Source organism: Nilaparvata lugens, chromosome 2, assembly GCF_014356525.2.
Source record: "Nilaparvata lugens isolate BPH chromosome 2, ASM1435652v1, whole genome shotgun sequence".
NCBI lineage: Eukaryota > Metazoa > Arthropoda > Insecta > Hemiptera > Delphacidae > Nilaparvata > Nilaparvata lugens.
The window spans coordinates 64,583,815-64,607,020 of record NC_052505.1 but is presented as its reverse complement, the minus strand read 5'-3'; the positions used below and the strand labels follow the sequence as shown (position 1 = coordinate 64,607,020).

Genomic DNA, 23,206 nt, shown 5'->3' with positions numbered 1-23,206 from the left:
GCTTGATCGATTATTAGGTCGCCGATCAGTAGGTATTAAAGCCTAACCTCAAAATTTCCAATACTTTATATAATAATAAATAGCAAATAAAATTCTTTTCTATTCGGCTGTTCTAATTTTAGCCATGGTAGGTACCCGTTATTATCTAATCTTTCACTTGTTGCTATCGCACTTGGCGATAATAGAATAGCTGTTTTGCTCCAGACCTATAAAATTCTTCTAATTAGCGATTTTGCTTGCTTATCGAATTTTAATACGTTACAATAGCAACCATTATTATTATTGCTCTATAGCTATAGCGGCACTGCTATTATAGGCCTTACTAATGCATACAGCACAGATATTGTCAGGTCCCACAAAACATGTAACAGCCAAACACCATAGATAGCAATCATCGGATAGATCATACATAAAATTTAGAACAAAAATTATATTAAAATTTTCTAATAAACAACCTTTTGTTTTCTAGATAATATATTGTTTTTTATACTTTTCGAAAACGTCAGTAACTAGAAAACTAGAAAGAGGGAGAAATTTCAAATAATATATCGTTCCTTTTGTAATTCGTTCCTTTGTTTGACGTTTTATGAGCGTTCAAATTGTTTGAAATTTGGTTTTGAACTCGACGAATGTAGCCTACTTTTTTTAACCATTTGATCGCTCATAAAAAGTTTAAAAACGTCAAAGAAAGGAAAAAGTTATAGGAAATTTCTGTTAGCTTATTGGAAATTTCTTCCACTTTCCAACCATACGGTATACTTGAGATTATATTTTGGCTGATGGATTTCTAGGTATATTGGCGTTTTGAAAAAAAGGTTGATTATGCCTATACACGTTCTTCCGACTACGGTACTTTTGACAATTAATTGGAAAGAAATTTCTATGATCCAGACACCAACAGAAAAAATACATTTTCTACGTTATTTCCATTAACTTATTACGACACCCCATATTTTGAGAGAAGTAATATTAGAAAATACATATATTTTTGCGATGTTTTCAATTCATTGAAAAAATTGAATTTACTTTTGTTCCTTCAATTCTGAAACTCTATAAGAACTACTGGAATATTGTGATTGATATTCTGCATACAATAAATGTAGTTAAATTGGCCAAAGTTGCAATAATTTTACGCTGTAACTTCTTTAGATGAAGGAGAGCTATCAAAAATGAGCAAAATCGAATCTTGGACCAAGTCTTAACTTATTTTATACAGATTATAAGATATTGTGTAGGTACCGGTATACAATATATTGCATGGATATTTCTTACTATTTCTATTTTAGTGTGGTAGTGGGGAAAGGCCATTTCTCTCTAAATGTGTGTCACTATATATAATATTGCTACAGCCTGTTGAGTCCGCCTAGTGTAATAATACGAGCCTTCCTCACATTATAGTTCATTTATGCAAGTTTAAAAGAAAAAAAATTTAGCCTACCGTTTTATATCTACCTATCGATTAATTAATTTACTTCAATCAAATCATAATTTGTTATGTTTCACATAAAAAAGTATGATTTGTACAGGACTAGTAAGAAAAGGATGTTGAATAAAGAAACATGAAGAGTAAAAAATGCAAACTTATTTTTTCAAATAACTTACCTACACTCTTCTAACTTAAATTATAAAATTAATGATTAACGAACACGTAACCTGCGTGCTGCGCATAAGAGTCCAATAAAGAACTTGACAAATAGAAAACTTGACGTACTGGAATCTTGAAGAATTCAAAATAGGCGGCCTATATAGCAATATTATATTATTTAAACATGTATCGTACCATGGCTTACTCTATGTATAGTAGGCTGTGATCGTACTCATAAGAATTAAAAAATAATACAAAATAAATGTATCAGCTGCTTATTATTTGATGAAATTATATTTTAATAATTATTAATGAATTTGCCAGTTTTGAATAAATACAAATAAGCATCTCTATACAGATAACCAACATTCAAATTATTTGTTTACAGAATAAAGTATATCACATAATTATTTAGTTGATGCTGAGCCAATTGAAAAATTGTGTTATCATCTTATTAAAATCCATCGAAGGGCGTCAGGTTCAAGTCAAAAGATAGAAGACCTAATTCTTTACAAGTAAATATTGAAATTATTATTATCATCGAAACACTTAAAAATATTTTGTTTGAATTAATTTTCCAATTTCTTGTGAAACTGTGATTTGGATGACAATTATACAGAAAATGTTGTAGACCTATGGCTTGAGAATGTTATTCTCGAGTTGTCATGAAACCTGCTAACTAGTCTGATCAAAAATGATCATTTTTCAGGGAACAGCCCAAAAGAATAATTTTTCTCGTTGATTTTTCAAGTATTTTGGGGCTCTAAATTCGAATCTGAAATTTGCTGATGCGCCAGAGCGCGGTTTCACCCCTAAAAACCCTTAACTTTTAGGATTTTCCTCCACAGCTTTCAATATAAAAATTTGCCATTTTTTTGTTTTTGCATATATGAGTTTATATACAATGCAAGAATAAATTTTTCATTTTTATAAAATTCCACTCATGAAACATGGTTTTGAACCACCTTGACTTGTTAAGAAGTATAGGCTTAGCTGTAGTACAAAAAAAGCCAATCACAATCCAATCCAATATAACATATTATATATGTTATATTTATATAACTATATATTTATAAATATACTGATTTGATCGGTTAGGAAGGCCTTAAAATGTATTATAATGGAAAATTTGTATTTCTTGGCTGTGGGACATGGTATTCTATAATTAATTTCAACATTTCTGGGGAATCTTGTCAAGAAATAATTTTACTTTCACATGATATGTAATCTTCTGTCATTACTCTATGATATTCCAAGTTGAGGAAGTAGTGAGTTTTGAAAATTTTAAAAAGAGCCTTAAAAATACACCTTTTTGAAAATCTGTAGCTCCAAAACGAGAAATCGTAGAATCCTGCGCGACCATTTAATTCATTGGAAATTTTATTGGCTTCAATTTTGTAGAGAATGCTTTTATTTGAAAAACCTATGAGGCTTCCATGATAGAATGGAGAAAGCCCTAAAATTTGGGGGTTTTTAGGGGTGGACCCGCCCTCTGGCGTGTCAGCAAATTTCATATTCCAATTCATCGCCCAAAAATACAATTGAAACCGACAATAAAAATTCTTTCTATGTTGTCCATGTATGGTAGGCACTTCAAAATATGCATACTATGATGATAATAACAATAATTATTAATATTGTTATTATTATTATTATCATTAAACTAGCTCACTACTATGGCTAGAATAAATAATTGAACGAGCGTTAGCGAGTTCTCACTTTTGACTTACTGAAGGCAAAAGTCGTTGTCCGTCTGCTTGTATGTTCTACAATAACTTTACAAAGAATTGAACAATCCACTTCAATTTTTGAACATGTATTCTTCGAACCTTTTTACGGGTCAAGTTCGTTGGACAACGAAATTGACTCACTCCTTCGTCCTATTTCAGATTATAAAAATAAAATTGAAAGTGCATACGAAAACAATATGTTGTGATTTATTATTTAGTCAGCTGAATAATATTCATTGCATGCAATTACCACAGTTTTTCCATTCATTCATTCATAACATCAGCTGAGGCTATTTATTGGAAGCTATCGCACTGAGTGCCGGCTGCACAAATGCTGGTTAAATTTTTATTGTGATTAATTCCACGAAAACTAATCACAATAGTCCACTTTAAAAAAATCTCCTCTAATTGGCTCTCGTGAAACTAATCACGGTTAAAATTCAACCGGCTTTTAGGCAGCCGGGCCAAACAGTTCTTCATGGACTGACACATCATGATTTCAGCTGGTTAATTTACAACTTTTACATCAACAAACATTACAAAGATATCAATGTGTGGTTTTCGCAATTTATTTTCTGCTGGAACTATATATCGAAATCGAGTATCACATGACCACTTTCTCATTAAAAAAAGATGAATTTAATTCATATCAGCGACAAAGATGTTGAATTTTTTATTTGAAATAGGATCCCCAATGAAACCTACTGTCAAATTATTCTTGTTAGAGAAATGTTTAGCTGTTCGCATAATTTCCAACAACTGTGTATAATTGAAAGTTGCAGGTTTCAAAGATTACAATACAGCAGTTCGTGAGCGAGCTCTCCGACTCAGGGGGCTACTAGTACTAGATTTCATAGAAAAACATTTTTTTATTATAAATTGCTTACGCATAAACTCATGCCATAAGACTTATAAATACTTTCAAAAAATAAAAAGTATACCGTATATTGAAATAATCTTAACTTTTCCATACTGTGTAGCTCATATATTATTTATAACAATATTTGCTTTGTAAATATTTCTATGCACTCAATGCAATTTTGTAGCTCAGTTTTGCACCCAGTGAGCAAATTCTATTTCATTATAATAATAAGAATCACAGAAGCATTTTTCTAACCTTATCTTTAAAAAAATTAAAAAGTACAGTATACAGTATCGTACCGTATATTGAAATAATCTCAACTTTTCCCATAGCTCATAACAATATTCAATATTTTGATCCACTCAATGCAATATTTTATAGCTCAGTTTAGCACCTAGTCAGCAAATTCTATACATAATGAAAGAAGAATAATAGAAACATTTTTCTCAACAGGAATTCGAATTGGCACCATATTTGAAAAGCAAAATAATTTAACACAATTGTTTCCTGGAAGATGTGAGATTTTTAAAAACATTTTTCTCAACAGAAATTCAAATTGGCACCATATTTGAAAATCAAAATAATTTCACAAAATTGTTTCCTAGAAAATGTGAGATTATTCCTCAATTTTGCACGTACGGTAGCTAGTAACAAAGTAATGATTTTTAAAATGGTGTAAAACCTATATTCCCTAAAACTCTTATTGCGGTATTTGAAGAGAATTCAGGGGTTGTAGGAAGGAGACGGAACCGCGCTACCTGATGTCCACTAGGCATTATTCAAGGAAGGCTCAAAAAGGTTCATTTTCCAACTCTCGACTACCATACTCATTTATCCTCTGATTCCGCGTCATTGCCCTCATAGGCCTCATTAAAACTGTGCAAAGGCTAAAAAATTTCTACTGGTGATAGTTTCTCGTGTATATACCTTTGCCTATATACCATCAACCTATCAAAATTAAAAAGTTTTCTCAGGTAAACATTTTTTTTCTGATCATTACTTTTTGAGATATGAGCGCCTAGAGTTTAAATTTTTGGGACCGAACATTTAAAATTCGGTAAGAGATAAATCCATGAGATTTGAAGGATCAATTCTTCATGGTATTGTTGATTGAATAAGATTTTTTTCTTTTGAAATTATCAATTTTTGAGAAAATTATTCAATTTACCAAAAATAACTCAAGTAAAAGTCATTTTTAGTAAATTGAATAACTTTCTCCAGAATTGATATTTTCAGAGAATTTTAGCTTTATTCATTCAACAGTACTACCATGAAGAATATTCATCCTTTGAATCTCATGGATTTATCTTTTACCGCGAATTTGAAATATTCTGTCCCAAAAATTTAACTTCAGGCGCTCTTATCTCAAAAAGTAATGATCGGAAAAAAATGTTTACCTGCGAAAACTTTTTCATTTTTATAGCTTGATGATATAACTAAATGGAAAACTTTGAAAAATATCACCCAGTGGCAAGCTTATTTTTAGCCTTTGCACAGTCTTAATGGCCCCTTCTCGTTTCTGGAAGGCAGTTATAGCTAGCTGGCAGCGAGCACTTACTTTATGTATTACTTTACACCTTACATCTACGGTATTACTTGTATTTTGTACAATTGAATGTAAATCAGTGATCAAGTACTTGTAATTGTATATTATTCCCAATGGTTCATTTTGATGGAGCTCAACTTGGTCACAAGCTGTATAGGTACATACGGTACTAAGTTGAGTTACATACAATCCGATAATTATTGAACCTACAATTTTTTGATGTCATTTTAAATTCTATTAGATTGAAAATAATTTTAAGAACCAAAGAAGTTTAAGGCTGGCGCCTGTTTTTTTGTTTAGATATTCTAATATTCCACCCAATGGATGAATAAATAATGTCTTTGTAATGTTTTCAGTCTCATCATGTACCTACATTAGTAGCCTACACTAAAAATATACCCTATGGTCTTAGGCCCGTTGCACAAAACCCGGTTAAATTTTAACCGTGATTTATTTCACGAGAACCAATCAGAGAAGACCTTTTAGAAAAGACGGCTTCTCTTATTGGTTCTTGTGAAATCAATCACGATTAAAGTTTAACCGGGTTTTGTGCAACCGGCACATAGTTTGACTAAAATTATACTAATCATCGATTAGTCCAGGCAATGAATGCTCAAAAAAGAGTATAAAGGGAAAAGTTTGGAAGACAATTTTTGACCCCGCAGTTCTATTCAGGGTAGTGAGAAGGTAAACATATCAAAAGTCACCAACAAACCCCCTGTGCTATGGGGGTGGGGGTGGTTCAAAGGTACCATTTTTTGGTTTCTTGCATATAACTCGAAAACTATGCATTTTACAGACATGACTATTCTATAAGAAATTAAAGCTTACAAGATTTCCTACAATATTGATCTCACAACTTTTCCTATATCTCTTTTACTTTTTGAGATATCCGCTCTAAAAGATGTGACATTTTTGAAAAAACACATTTTCCTTCAAGCTTTGGCTGTTTTTGCTGTTATAACTTTTTGAATATCGATGGAAAAAATTCATGCTGATCATGAGCTTATAGAGCATCAAATTCTCTTCAATTTGATGTATAATTTCAGAAGTTTACGCACATCCTCACGACTGTTGCAGCAGCTTCAGTGTTGAGTGTGAGATCTTCAGTTATGCAAAAATGGACAAATTGACAAAGGAATTTGGAGAGAATTTTGAACCCTTGTCTACACTAACTTGTCAAACTCGAATCATAGAGGTACGAAAAGAGCGTGCATCATTTCAGAGCGCGCTCTCTTCGCAGCTCACTGATTTACCCTTCTGACAGCTTGACAGAACTTTTGCATGCGTGCTGTCTTCGTTTTCCTGTTTTGAGCACAATTTTTGACTTCGCAGCTTTGTTGGTACCATAGGGGGTGAACATATCAAAAGTCCCCATCCCTAACCCTTGTGCTAGAGGGATGAGGGTGGTTTAAAAGTTGCATTTATCAATGTTTTGCTTTCACGCTCATACCTCCAGAAAAATTCGGTTTACCGACATGACTAACTATTCAGAAATGAAGCTTGATAAATTTTCTATAATATTTGTTCTGTGGTGAATTCTGATATCTCCAACAGTTTCCGAGATATACGCTCATAAAAGTGTCAAATTGTTAAAATAACAGCTTTCAATCCTATTTTTTGATGTTTCAGGGCCTACTCTCCAACAATGCATCGTAGAAATAAATGCTTACCGTAGATTTGTAGAGCTTTGTTTTATCTTTAATTTGATGTAGGCTATTATTTCACTATGGTACTTAATGTTTTCCTTCTATTGTTATTATAGCAGATTCAATGTAGGGGGTGAAATTCTAATTTTGTAACAATTGATCACTTGACAATGAAATTTGAGTCTAGAACATCTGGTACACAATTTTCGACTTTGTAGCTTAATGAAGACTTGTTGGGAGGTAAACATAGCAAAAATACGCATCTCTAGACCGTCTATTGAAGGTTTGGAACTGCTAAGTTGACACTTGTTGCAGAGTTGAAAATTTCACCCCCTACATTGAATCTGCTATAATAACAATAGAAGGAAAACATTAAGTATGTTCACCCCCTATGGTACCAACAAAGCTGCGAAGTCAAAAATTGTGTTCAAAACAGGAAAACGAAGACAGCACGCATGCAAAAGTTCTGTCAAGCTGTCAGAAGGGTAAATCAGTGAGCTGCGAAGAGAGCGCGCTCTGAAATGATGCACGCTCTTTTCGTACCTCTATGATTCGAGTTTGACAAGTTAGTGTTGACAAGGGTTCAAAATTCAGGCTGATATATATAGCTTGAAATGTAAGTCTCTACATTAGAACGAGCGTTAGCGCAGTTCTCACTTTTGACTTACTGAAGGCGTTTTCTGCCTGTTTTTATGTTCAACAATTGATCAATTAGCTTCAAATTATTTTGAACACGAATTCTTCAAACCTTTTCACAGGTGAAGTTTGTTGGACAACAAAATTGACTCACTCCTTCAGGATAAAGAAATAACATTGGAAGTGCAATAGATGAAAAATTGTTTTGATTTTATATCACACAGACTGTCAGACGGACAGACTTTATGTGCCGACACATGATTTCAGTTGCAATAATTTCAACAACATTGAAGTCTAAATTACTTCCATGTTGTTGAAATTATTGCAGCTTTCAAGCAGCTTTGAAGTAATTTAGCAGAATCGTAATCCAGTCAAAATATAAAATTACCACTTAAACTTAAACACAAAAATATAATTAACAGTTAACATAAATCGAAGTTCACTGGAATTCATATCAATAAATTCGGCTTGAATCAAATCACTTCAACACAATAATTGGAGAACACTAACAGAAATCTACAATATTAATATTTTTCAATATTCACCATTCGGTCCTCAACATGTCGATATTTGTTAAAGGGGTTTATTGAAGAAAACTATAAAATATTTAGTAGCATGTATATTTATATATATTATCAGCGAGAACGAAGATCTGTCAAGCTGTCAGAAGGGTAAATCAGTGAGGTACGAAGAGAGCGCGCACTGAAATGAAGCGCACTCTGTTCGTACTCTCACGAAAATGATTTATGACCAACCTTCAGCCAGGTAGGATGCGCGTCCTCTTTGTACTTTCGTTCAAAACATTCTCTCCAAATTCCTTTGTCAATTGGTCTATTTTTGACTAAAGATCTCACACTCAACACTGAAGCTGATGCCACAGTCGTGGGGATGTGCGTAAACTTTTGAAATTATACATAAAATTGAAGAGAATTTGATGCTATATAAGCTCATGATTAGCATGGATTTTTCTCACCGATATTCAAAAAGTTATAACAGCAAAAATTTGAAGGAAAATGTGTTTTTTCAAAAATGTCAAATCTTTTAGAGCGGATATCTCGAAAAGTGAAAGAGATATAGGAAAAGTTGTGAGATCAATATTGTAGGGAATTATGTAAGCTTTAATTTCTTATAGAATAGTCATGTCTGTAAAATTCATAATTTTCGAGTTATATGCGAGAAACCAAAAAATGGTACCTTTGAACCATCCCCACCCCCTTAGCACAGGGGGTAGGTGTGGGGACTTTTGATATGTTTACCTCCTCACTACCTACCCTAAACAGAACTGCCGGGTCAAAAATTGTCTTCCAAACTTTTCCCTCTATAACACTTCGTTGACTGGGCTATAGTATGTGTGTGTTTTATCCAGTCACTATAGAGGGTGTTGGCTACCACGGATTACAGCTCAAAGTGCCTCCAAGTAACCAGACTGGTCCACACATAGGGTATATATCTTTGGAGTGGGAAACTTGCAATAATTGAATTATTGCAATAATTGCAAGAATTATTCCTAAATACAAGTCTACGAAAATGTCGAAATTTAATAACAATAGGCGACCTCTGGAGTATCACTGGAACCTCTACCTGTCCATCCATTGTTTCCGGTGGCCCAGTCTCGTTTCAAAAACCTTAATTTTGTCTTGTCAATCTAATGACATCAAAAGTTATACCTTTCAATAAGAAGTACGAACTATGACATTGTTTTGTTAAAACAATCTCTAAAAGAAATGTTTCAAGAGCTTTCTCATTTTACAGTAGGTAGCAATCGTGTTTTACTGAGAGGACTAATTGTAATATAGGCTACCGTACCTTAGTGAACAAGTTTGAGGAAACTGATTCGGTAGATATTTAACATCCGTACAACAACAATGAGTCGCCAACTCTGCCAAGAATATTGTCACGGTCAATGGGAATGTACATAGGAGAATCACATCATAAACAAGATCTCTCACTTGTAATAATATGCTAGATTCAAAAGGAAAATAAAAGCTGATGAGAATTCATTCTTATATTCTGATCACAATATTTGCCTCAATTAGGTATTTGCCTCCTTTGTACAATTGGAATTGGTTTTGTGAAGAGGTTATCCTTAACATGTGACCATATAGACGATTTTAGATTCTCAGATTCTGGATTATTTTTGAACATTCACTATACTATAAAAGGTTATAAGTTATTGATTGAGACTACATTTTTATTGGTCATCAAAGAAACTCTGTCAGAAAGACGTCAATTTCTAATTTAAATTTACCCATGAAAATTAATTTCCACCTCTCTGACCTCAACTTGGCAACTAATGATTTTCGACTTCTTGTGGCCTAAACTGGATTATATGGATATTATGGGCAATATGCGATTTTAGCAAAACGTTTCAATGTGCGAAAGAGTGTTTCTTGTTTACTTCGCACAGAGGCAATGTCAACTTCGACGGTGGTAACAAAGATCATGTGATTTGACTCCTCTAAACCTATTCTTGAAGGACTATGCTAAGTCACAGGTCTATGCTAATAAGCCTTGAGCCATCGATGCCCAAGAAGTCAACATTACTCGAACCATCAATGACGAGATTCAGCCCGATTTGTGTGCCAGATTAACGGAAAGATGGACTTCTTGGATCACCACCATCATGCAGCCAATTCGAAGATTATTATATTTCATGCATAATGGCATTAATAGACCTTTCAAACTAAAAAAAGATCTTATCAATATCTCACAACTCACACACAGCTCGTTTAATCACTTTCGAAGATAGGAAATGATTAATGAAAAACTCAATATACATTTATAGTGTTATGGATGAGGTCTTTGGAGGGATTGCAGAGTCGAGGGGTTTCCAGAATCTTCTGGTAATCAACACGGAGGAGACAGGGTGTTTCTAGATCATTCTAGTGTGTTCCAGTTGTGGTGCAGGGAACCATCGTCAACCAATGGCAAGCGAATTCTCGAACCTTCTACCGGCTTCCATGCACTTCTGTGGTTGGTCGGATGTTTTGCCACACCTCCAGACCCTTCTAGAGAGTTCTGCTGTAGTGGGCCGGAGGTATTCTCCACCTTTCTAGATTGTTCTGCTTACCCTATATAAATGGTGAATGTTGCAGTCAGAGGGGAGTTGAGAAACCACAGTAGAGTATTTGCATCTTCTTATCTTAACAGACTAGTTATAAATTGATAATAGACTTTTGTAGTTGCTTATACAGTTATTATTCTTGGTTACAGTAATTCTTATACAGTTATTTATAGTAGTTAACATAAGCTTGTGATAATTCTGTGTAATTTGTGTAGTTCACAGATATTCACATATCAAAAGCGATTTTAATAACACTAAGATGAAAGTTCACTCACTCGAAAATTCACACTTAGAGATAAAAGTTCAATCAATCAGAGATGAAAGTTCACACTCAGTCGAGAATAAAAGTTCACACTCACCTGAGAATAAAAGTTCACACTCAGATATTATGATTATGATTATTATAATTATTTTTTTTGTAGGGACAGATTCAAGGATCCAAAGGTTCAAAGAACCCCACACGTCAACCAAAGTTTATTGTGTTCCGAAGAAGTATGTTAGTTGGGCAAATCAATACCTGTGTCCTTTTACCAGAACCAGGAGTTTTTTCCAATGCTAACATCCCATTCATCACCTGGTTGCTTGTTGCAAACAAGTGGTCGCCAAGTTGCCTCTAGGGCGCCTGGCTACCCTTGGCCTCAGACTCTTGACCCACATTTGTGACTGGAATTTCATCCATCTCTGGTCTTGTTCGTTTTTTCTTTATGCCCCTCCAATACTTTGCATGGTCAAAAGCCTCACCTCTCCCAAAAAGTTTTGCCTGGATGGCTGCCCTTCTCTGAGCAGTGGTGAGGTTTGGTCTCATCACCCAGAAACTCATAACCTACGTTAGTTCCACTCCTGGCCTTTTTGTAGGTCCTTCCACTGAGGGAGGGACGCCAAACTACCTCTAGGGGGCCCGGCGCCCAGCCACTGTCGACTAAGCCCCTTGACTCACATTTGTGCATGGAGTTTCACCAATCTCTGGTCTCTTGGATTTTTCTTCTTGTCCCTCTGAAACTTTGCAGGGTCAAAAGCCGCATCTCTCCCATGAAGTTTTGCCTGAATGGCCGCCCTTCTTTGAGCACTGGTGATTTTTGGCCTCCCCACTCACAAATTCACCTATGACCTATGTGAGTTCCACTCCTGGCCTTTTTGTAGGTCCTTCCGCTGAATGAGGGGTCGCGAAAAGCAAAGTCAATGGAGAAAGTGCTGTTATAAAAATGAATAGTTCCAAAGCATATTAAGAAGGAGGAGATATTTGATATTTATTTGATTCGTCTTACATTGCCAGGTCTGACAAGACCTATGGCAAACACTTAGACTATAAAATTAAACAAAACAAACAAAAAAAATAACACTTCTATATTTAAATTGTCACAAAGTGAATTTTTGTGACGGATAGAGAGCTGTCGTCTGGTGTAAAATTAGCGAATTTATTCTATTTTGGAATAAGAATAGGGTCGACTTCCAGATATATTTTGTTGGACTTGTAGTTGTGTATGTACATCATCACCATCGCTGTCAACCCCTATAAATCATCAGCAACAGATTCATCATAACCGGAAATTTCCAGATCTTGTTTACCACTCTGAGCATTCTCGTATTTAGTATTGCAGCAGCAGCAGCTGTATCATCAAAGCGATAGGCAACTACCGAGTTGAGTCGGTATCGTTCTTCTTGTAATTTCTGGTGAGAAATATTGTTTACCGGCCTGATTTAGTGTAGTAATTAGCAGTATTGTCATCATTAGCTGCACCCTTAACATCAGGAGCAGCTGAGTCAAACCCTGTCACATGACCAGTGGCGTGATCGTCTTTTCAGACTCCCATTGGTTGGCAATCTTTTCCCCCGGCCTCCTTATTTTCAGCGACCCCGTACTGCTTAAAGGAGACCTGGGAGAGGTCAGTTGTTCGGTGGTTTAGCGTGAGATCGGGTCACGAATCTCCTCTCCTTACGACGTTCCCGGTACTAATTATTTATAGGGGAATTATTCTATTTTGTGTTAATATAGAATATTGCAGGACGAGTTCCAGACAGCTTGAAGTTAGAACTTCCTTGTGGGATTTTCTTTCTTGTTGGCTATTTTTCCTAAATTCGTATCACTGGGGGTGAACGAGTTGTCCTTGGTTTTGAAACCTGTAAGGGATCTCAAGTTTGTGCTACAAATAATTGAGTGGGAAATTTAACTAGGCTCTTGTAGCGGGTTATTTTTGAGTGCTCAATTTATAAGTCTCGACTCTGTCGCTTCATGATGTTTAAGTTTAGTGCGGGAATTTGTTCGCTATTCTCCGTATTTGGTTCTGCAGTGATTCAGGTAACTGTATGTTAGGACTGGTCACTTGTGTGCATTTCCTCTTCTGTAATAAGGTAATCTCAGTTTTAAAGGGTGAATTTTCCTTATTCAATTTTCATATCATTAGGTGGCCCTGTATTTTAACTTATTTAGCAAATTCAGACTTGCTGTAATTCCAAGTAGGAAAAGCCCAATCCTTTTCCTGGAGAACTCAGGTGCTGCTTGAGTTTGTCCTTGTCGAAGTTTCTAGACTGTGACGTCCTTTCTCTTTCTTTCTCTTCACTTTCCTTATTCTAAAATCCTTCTAGCTCTCAGGTACAACTTGAGGACTTCATCGCCAAAGTTTCTAGACTGCGGCATCCTTTCTCTTTCTCTCTCAACTTTACCTATTCTATAATCCTTCTAGCTCTCAGGTACAGCTTGAGGACTTCCTCGCCGAAGTTTCTAGACTGCGGCATCCTTTCTCTTTCTCTCTCCTCACTTTCCCTATTCTAAAATCTTTCTAGCTCTCAGGTACAGCTTGAGGACTTCATCGCCGAAGTTTCTAGACTGCGGCATCCTTTCTCTTACTTTCTCTTCACTTTCCCTATTCTAAAATCGTTCTTGCTCTCAGGTACAGCTTGAGAACGTCCTTGTTGAAGTCACAGATTGCAACGCTTCCTGCTCTCAGGTACAGCTTGAGAACGTCCTTGTTGAAGTCACAGACTGCAACGCCTCCTGCTCTCAGATACAGCTTGAGAACGTCCTTGTCGAAGTTCCTAGACTGCGGCATCCTCTCTCTTTCTTCCTCTTAATTTTTCCTTCCCTGTTTAGCACGAGATCTCAGTTCCAGACCAGAGATCGTCCCCGTCGCGGTCCTCAGACCAGCGAGAGGTGTAGGAAACCTTATGTAGAGCAGGATCTCAGTCACAGATTAGAGATCGACCCAGTCGCGGTTCTCAGACCAGCGAGAAGCTTAGGTGAATCCTTGTAAACCCTTCCCTATCCTCTCATAATAGTCGACATACTGACTATTAATTTAAAAGCGTTTCGGACGATTGAGAGTGATTCCTATACCCTTAAGGGCAGTCACAGATTGGCCCTTAATAACCGGTGTGCAGTCACCAGATTAGCGCGGAAATCCTGTTTAGCAGTTTCAGAATTGCTGAAAATCCTTTCGCAGCTGCAGGCTCGCGATTCAGAAATCCGACACCCGAAACCTCATCCTCCAAACTTTAATTATCATAAAATTGAAATAGATATACTATGTTTAGCTAGCAGGTCCAGCCTGCTGAGAGCTAGAGCGCAATTCTCAGATTGCGGATTATTGAGCTGATATTTATTTGCTGTAGAGAATAATAATCTTATCATTGATTCTCTGTTCCCTATACCCTATACTGTATACCTCATACCCTGCACCCTATTCTCTATAGCTTATACCCTATACCGTGCCCTATTTAACTAAATACTTAATTCTTAAATACTACTAATAACTCCATAGTTCCGTCATACCTTTACCCCATAGCTCTCACCTTAAACCCCATAGAAAAACCACATCCCGGGCTTGCAGGTACAGCTTGCTCGCCGTCGATTCGCAGTTGGTTCAGATTGTGTACTACCTTTATGAATAGGATTATTGGTAGGGATCTGATAGTCAGATCCGTCTCCTTGTATAGGGTTATCTTAATCTCCCTTAACACCCACCCTGTATTCCAAAGGCCGAGGGCCGAATCGGCCAGCAACGGCACGGACAAACACTCTTCCCCTGAAATTAAAAATCTCGCGAAAGAAGCAGAGGGTAAAGAATCAGGATAGAGGGAGAAGTGTAGGTCCGGTAACTCCACCTGTCAGTACGGCTACTGACCCCAACCCATATCCAACTGTAGCTAGTCCGCATTGTAGCAATACTTCGCAATTATTAGGAAACCTAGAGGGTGGAATAGGGTATTCTAATAAAATACAATACAAAGTGAAAAATATTTGTGGAAATTAATACAATTGATGAAAATAATCTAGGTTGATTCATTGGATGGGCAGAATTTACAGGGAAGTGTAAATTTGAAAGGTACAAGTGAGAGGATATCAAGGCTTGGTGAGAGGTAAGGGTGTAGACCAATATGGAGGATAATGGATATGAAGGAACCCGGATTTTCGGTGGGGTTCTACCACTCTAGCACCTTGGGTTGTTGGGACGCTAGGCCTGCTATTCTAAACCGGCAGCACCACGGCCAAACTATCAATTAAATGAGATTGATGAAGAGATTGGAGAAAATGGAGCAAATAAAATGAATGAGAATGGAACAAATAGAAATAAATAAATGGAGCAAATAGAATTGAGAATGAGAACATCCATTTAAGTATAATAATAATGAATGGAATGTTGATAAATGAAATTAATATTAGAACAAACAGGACAATAGCTCAGTCATCATCCAGTAAATATTTGAACAGATTCCTCTTGAAGGAAACCAATGAATTGGACTTGATCAGGTGGTAGGGTAGGGAGTTCCATGCTCAGCAGGCAGATGTGAGGAAAGATGCATTGAAAATAGCAGTTCGATGAAGTGGTATTTGGAGTGTGAGGTGATGAGACCTAGTGCCATGATTGGGTTGGATGTCAGCGAGGAGTGTGAAGGAGTCTCGAAGATAGCCAGGACCATCACTTCTTACAATCAGCTTGTAAGTTAAGACCATAAGGAAATACCTTCGGCGCTCCATCAGCTTGAGCCACCCCAGCTCCTTAAAGAAAGGAGTGATGTGGTCATCACGCCTAGAATCAAGAATGGAATGGACTGCATAATTCAGTGATCTTTGCAGTCTAGTATTCTGCTCAGCAGTAAGATCAATGTAAGCCAAGCAACAGTAATCCAGTAGAGGTTGTATCAGTGCTCTCACCAATAGGAGTCTTATGCTCCTAGGAAGGAAGTTTCTGAGTCTTTTGAACTGGTGCATTCCTGTGAAAACACGATTGCACACAGGGGGTATTTTGATCCTGCCAGCTAAGACTTTGTAGGGTTTTGGATGAAGGGATTTGGAAAGGGGGTCTCTTTTAGTCCCCTCCTACGGCAAGCAGGGATACTGTGGGTAAATTCTGGTTTTAAACACATTCTTGAGTACAATGTTCGATTCAAAGCTCCCCCAACACAAAGGTGGCAGATATTATGATACTTGAAAAAAATGTTCACAAACAAAAATAACAGTTCATAAGATTGCCTAAAACAATGATATCTCACTTCTGACACCAATGTTATGGGTTTCTACACTAATAAACACTAGAGGCGATTTATACTGATTAGATTCATTACTAATAAGACTATAACACATGGAGGTAACTAGAAACATCTATAAACTGATAACGTATTTACCTGAAACATCTATACCTTACTAAATTACACAGAATTATGACAAGCATACATTAACTAGTATAAATAACTGTATAAGAATTACTGTCATCAAGAATAATAACTGTATAAGAAACTACAAAAGTCTATTATCAATTTATAACTAGTCTGTTAAGATAAGAAGATGCAAATACTCTACTGTGGTTTCTCAACTCCCCTCTGACTGCAACATTCACCATTTATATAGGGTAAGCAGAACAATCTAGAAAGGTGGAGAATACCTCCGGCCCACCACAGCAGAACTCTCTAGAAGGGTCTGGAGGTGTGGCAAAACATCCGACCAATCACAGTGCATGGAAACCGCTGGAAGGTTCAAGAATGCATTTGCCATTGGTTGATTGTTCCCTGCACCAAAACTGGAACACACTGGAATGATCTAGAAGCCCCCTGCCTCCACCGTGTTGTTTACCAGAAGATTCTGGAAACCTCTCGACTCTGCCATCCCTCTAGAGGCCTCATCAATAATACTGACCCTCATTATCACTGTTCTGTCGCAGAACAGTCAAGATCCATCCTGAAGATATGGCAAGCAGGAGCTGGTTTCAATGTATCTGCTGGGGTGGCTACCCATGGAGATTGTAAACACAACAGATGATGCTGATTCCAGTGTCCTTGAATATTCTCCCAATCATTGGTTTTACAATCTTCCAGTCCAATCCATCATAGCCACAGCCAAGTCTGGTGATCCCAAGTTTCTTTACTCCCAGGAATTATGGAGATCAGTCTGCAGGTGCATTAGACTTTGCCACAAAGGCTGATATATGGATTTTCCCAGGGGCTAGTCCTCTGTCACTAAATAGAAAAGATCCTGAAGATGGAGTGCTTTCCTCACTGCTGGATTCTGGAGATTCAACTCATCCAATCTTTCAAACTTCCTCCTGAATACAGTAGCAATCCCTCGTAATAATCTCACATTCCTAGAATGGTAACCTGTAACAATATGAAGATTTAGAAAAATATTTTCAAAGAAGAATGATCTATTTGCATTACTATGGATCAGACCTTGTATATTGTAAAAAAATTTGAAAATTTTTTGTGCCGTGCTATGAATTTAGAAAGTTAATTTGGAATTTAAAATTTAGAAGCACACAATATAACTTAATAAAGGGGATGCTTAATAAACATACTTAGTACTAGAGAACGGGAAACCAGAAATGACAAAAGAGACAACAAAATAGAGAGAAGATATCAAATATATTGTCACCCCTTACAGATAAATTCAACAGTTAATAAAACTAAAATTAAGTTGCATCATGAAAACCGAAAATATAATTACTAAATTTAGAAAGTTATCTCCGATATAGCTAATTCGATAATAGCCTACTCTGTCTGTTTTACATTGAAAATGTTTTTAATTGAATCATAAGAAGCTTGAAGGACTCTAATTTCAGAAAGAAGAATTTAAAATTATCATAGATATTTCTCAGAAGTCAATCATAAATAACAATAAATATTTAAAAGAAAGAGCAACATAAAATCCAGAAAACTCCAAGTGAAATACTATCAAAATAATATCGAATATCAATAATCCCCGATAATATCTATTATCTGTCTTTATATCATAAAAGCTGCAAAGGTAAATACTCCTAAAGGATCACAGCACGGAATTCTACATAGCAAGACTATTCAAAAATATGTGACATTAAAACAAATTTAGAAAAAAGGTTAGTCCTTGAAACTTCAACCAATTCTTTACAACTTAAACATGAGAATATCATTAAAAAATATTCATCAACAATGGACTTTTAAACATTTTATGTACTAATTCAACTCAATTTTATATATTATTAAATATAAATTTACTGAAAACTGAAATTCCCAGCTGGATCCTTACAGAGAAAATATGCCCACATATTTCAATGTGAAGATACAACTGAAAATCAACTATTCAAACAGAATAAAAATTTGTAATCTATTAATTCCCCAAGTCCTAATCCCAAAGTTACAATTTAACAATAAAAGATGTGTCTAATTCAGCACATGTTAATTGATTAAATGCTTCACGTTTTACCCCTTTTTTCAAAGTCTATAGTCACTGAAACCCATTCTGCCACATCTGGAGCTCCTGAGACATTTGTTTAATTTAGAATAAGTTGTTACCTCAAAGCTGTTTCTTCAATTTGAATCTAGGCTCGGTGATTGAGCTCTACACGTCCAGATGGGACAGGAGACAACATACCCCAAGCTTCTATGACTGCCATCGATTCAGAGGCATCAGCGGCTTAAAGACACATGTTCATGAGACACATTCATGGACCCATACATTGATGGACCCGTACATTGACCGCTGTTAGAATAAAAAAAAAACTATGATAAAACAAATTAGCTTAACTTCAGTTGTATCATGAAATCAACATTATTTTACTCAATAAATCTATCACACTACATTTACACTTAAATGTATCTATCAGAATAAGTTAAATACTTTGATGGAAGCTTTTATCGATAATAATTTCCTTAATCATATTATAAATCTATGACATACCTTAGTAGCAGTAATTGGAGGAAAATCGTCATCGTGAGGTGACAAATTTGATATCCTCTCTTCTTAATTAAAGCATTTACTGAGGCGGAAAAAACTAAAACATGCTATTGGAACAGATGGTTCCATAGCCAAATACTAACAAGCCTAAAGCTGGCATAAAAGCCATGATTAACACAAAATACTAAGACTACATTATTCAGTTCTGCTAGCAGCAATGGACAGATGCTGAATGAAACCCACGATACGCTTGTCGAGGAGCTGTGTGATCGGCCTCACTAGATAGGAGCCTAATCAACGTTAACTGTGATTGGCAGTTACTATTTTCTAGAAAATATTTATCAGAATTTTCACCAATAGAAAGGAACGGTACAACTACAATTTAAGATACATTCTCCCACCAAGTGACAGCTATTTTCCAAATTCCTAACCAAATAAGGCATGATTGATAATCAATCGGACACAAATTCCTTGCCTTATAAGGTCATGAACCAGGCTGATGCTCCAGGAAAATCGTTGATTTTCCAAGTACCATAACTTCAACGCACACACTTACAGATTCGACACAACACAATGCAGAAAAGTAAAGCAGTGAAATAAATTTTCATAACAGGCTGACTTCTCATGATAATTCGCATAATCCTCATCATTCACAATTGGAACAATGAATATTGTTACATTTTCTGTATCTCAAGACACAGAATGTTTATTTAGGCCATTCAAATCATAGCTTTAGGCTACATGATTATATATTCAATTGATCAAGCTCTGCATTCAACTATACAGTGAACTCAACTTACTCTTCTATTACACATATCTATAGCCTACTTTGAATATAGATGCAATAAAAATAATTGAGTTTAAAAATACTTCAGGATAAGAGTCCTCTCAAATTCCACTCAACTTGACTTGTAGGTAGTACCGGTTCATATATTATTTTATATATTTTTTATTGATGTGAAGGCCTAATACTGTATTGGCACATATGAAGAAGTCTATTTTATGTACAGTATGGTACTGAGACTTGCAGGAATAATCATATTGTATTTTAGTTTTTCAATTAGGTTTCCATTTATTTATAATTTGAAGGACCGATGTGAAAGAAGATGGAGTGAGGAGGGAAGGTGGAAAAGAGGAACAATTATTGAAGTCTCAAACCTTTCTGAGCTATGCAAGAATGGACACAGAATTTGGCACCATTCAAGTGAAGTTGCTGACCGAGAAAGGGTGTGATGATGATATATGCGGTTGGTGAGTGTAGCATAGTCAAAGTTTGCTTATTACTTTCCTCCAGTAACCTTATTCAACCCTACATAGGAGCATATAGATGATAGAGTTATTAAAATTGTATTTTATATTTTATTTGAGTTTTATAGTTCATTATACAGAGTGAGTCATATTGAACTTTCTGGTTTTGGAAGGGCGTTGCATGGAGAAGGAAAGGAGCAGAAGGGTGGGGATGGTGTCATCAGACGTGCCATGACATACAGTTTTAGTGTGAGCAATGGCTTGATCAGGACAACATCGTGCGTTTGTAGTTTTAGAGTTTATTAATAATGGCGGCTCTGTGATCACAACACAGCGTACGGTCCGTTTACATTTTGCTATTGGTCGACGTGTTCCAATTCCCGTTGGACTAACAATCAGAAATTGGGTATAACATTTTAGAGCAACATCATCAGCATTAAAACAAGACCACAAGGCCGAATTAGGACGTCAATGTCAGCGGAAAACGTGGATAGAGTGCTGGCTTCAATACAATTCCCTCGACATTCTGTTCGGAAACATGCTGCTTCACTAGGATTATCTTTCAGTAGTGTCCACAGAGTACTGTACTGCATAGAACCTTGAATTTCACCCATACAAGATTCAGGTAGTGTAAAGCTGCGTACACATATATGCTCTTCCAACCCGCACCGAGCACGCGCCTCCCTCGTACCGCCCTCGTACCGCCCTCGTTCCTCCATCGAACCACAGTCGCGCCGCCCACGCACCCATCATGAACGTTACGGAAGATGTTAGATCTTCTCGCGTTCCCTGGTCGAACCATTGTTGCTCATCATCATCAATCGCTCTGCTGGAGTGACGTTCGGTTGCGGAGCAGAGCGACAGTCTGTACGCACCTTAAGAATTAACAGTTAGAGACTTGAACATACGAACAAATTTATGCTGCAACATTCAGCAGATCCCCCGCACTGCTGTTTTGATCTTCAGTGATGAGACACATTTTCACCTCGCCGGAACTGTTAACAAACAACATTTTCTGAGAAAAACTGGGCTGAGAATAACTCACGAAACCTACACGAACGACCACTCCACAGCCCTCGAGTGACAGTGTGGATCACGTCGACCAATAGCAAAATGTAAACAGAATGCACGCTGTGTTGTGATCACGTAGCCGCCATTTTTTATAAACTCTTCAACTACGAACGCACGATGTTGTCCTGACCAGGCCATTGCTCACATTAAAAAAGCATGTCATGGCGCGTCCATTGACACCATCACCACCCTTCTGCTCCTTCCCTTCTTCGTGCAACTTCCAAAAAAGGAAAGATCAATATGACTCACTTCACTCTGTATATGCTATCGTTATAGTTAATTAATTAACACACAATAAAAATGAACATACTTGATTAAGAGTACCAGCATCATAACCACAGTAACAACATTTACAGTACTATCATTTCACAGTAGCAGCTCAAGTTCGGAGCAAACGATGATTATTCAAATCTCAATTCCAATTCGGAACATAGTAACTTAGTTGAAAAATATTTGGTGAACAGCACTAAAATCTGCAGCGCTCAAAAGTAGCTTATAATCTTATGTAACTCTTCAATGAATTTTATTAGATGGTTGCTGTATGGTTATATGTTCCTGTGACCCACTTATTGATGAAAGATGATTGTTTTGAAGTCGAACACTATATGGTGAAACTAAACTACTAAGATGTTTACTCTACGAGCGATGCTGTAAGACTGATATGCTACTCATGTTAATAATAATAAGTTAACAATGTTGATGAGAATCGGAAAAATAAAAATTTCCATTGTCCTTTATTATTTGACCAGGTATAAAGTATCAGAATTCAAGCCGAGACAGGATGATGATCTGGCAGAGAAAACGAAAAGTTGGAACTATGCGATGCGCCTGGTTCCGGTGGACAGCAGTAGCGAAAAATCCTCCAAACAAAAACATGGATTTGAAATTATTGTTTTGAGAAAAAAAGAGCGAGGTAGTTTGGGCTTTGAACTCCCTCGAAATGGTGTAGTTCACATATCAGAAGCAATCAACGGAAAAGACGGTAAATCTTTGCTTTTACTATCTATATTATTATTAATATTTAATCATGGATGATTGTCACATTTTTCATTTTGTTATTAGGCCTTTACTCTTTTATCTTTCTAGATGCATTCTGATATTCTGTTGAACCATCTACCGTGTGCAGTACCTATATGGAAAAGAGATTGATGTGCCAAACTGCATTAATTCACTAGCCGAAAAATAAAATAATGTCGGAGCAATAAACTATGAAAGCCTTTTATAGAGTGAGAAGTAGATAGAGAAGTCACTGATAATTGTTATCTTGAATACTCTGATAATAATCTTTCATTGTTTTGTTTTGAAGATTCAGGTGGAATAATAACATCACTTCATCTTGATTTCAATGGCAAAATGGATTTATTTCCTATAGGTAGTTTTTTTTTTTATAGATACCGTACCGTACCAGAGGTAGCCTATATTATGCTAAGATATTGTCTTTTTATCAGATTTCACTTTCCTGATGCTCTAGAATAAGTGAATGATTTAAATTACTAAAAATAAATTCAAATAATTCACTCTATTCAGAAATGGGAAACCTCTTAATAAATAATTCAATCAATAGATGAATTATTAATAAATTTGTCAAATTTCGCTATAGTATATTGGTTCCCTTCAGCATCACTACTTAGGCCTATCTCTTTTTTGAATTTCCACTATAATCAATCATATTCGACAA

At 36.1% G+C, this 23,206-nt stretch overlaps 1 protein-coding gene across 4 annotated transcripts in view; it reads left to right on the top strand.

Moving 5' to 3' along the window:
- Window positions 1-1,767: 1,767 nt before the first annotated feature.
- LOC111048612 overlaps window positions 1,768-23,206 on the top strand; it is a 133,447-nt gene continuing 112,008 nt past the window's right edge. The window contains exons 1-4 of one of the 4 annotated variants that reach the window (XM_039422451.1): window positions 1,768-2,100; window positions 4,631-4,787; window positions 20,299-20,460; window positions 22,278-22,510. In XM_039422451.1, coding sequence (XP_039278385.1) covers window positions 4,786-4,787; window positions 20,299-20,460; window positions 22,278-22,510 — 397 coding nt within the window. In that variant the 5' untranslated portion in view covers window positions 1,768-2,100; window positions 4,631-4,785. Of the gene's footprint in view, window positions 2,101-4,261; window positions 4,788-20,298; window positions 20,461-22,277; window positions 22,511-23,206 lie in introns of those variants that run through there. The other 3 variants (XM_039422454.1, XM_039422455.1, XM_039422452.1) reach the window with 3 other exon arrangements.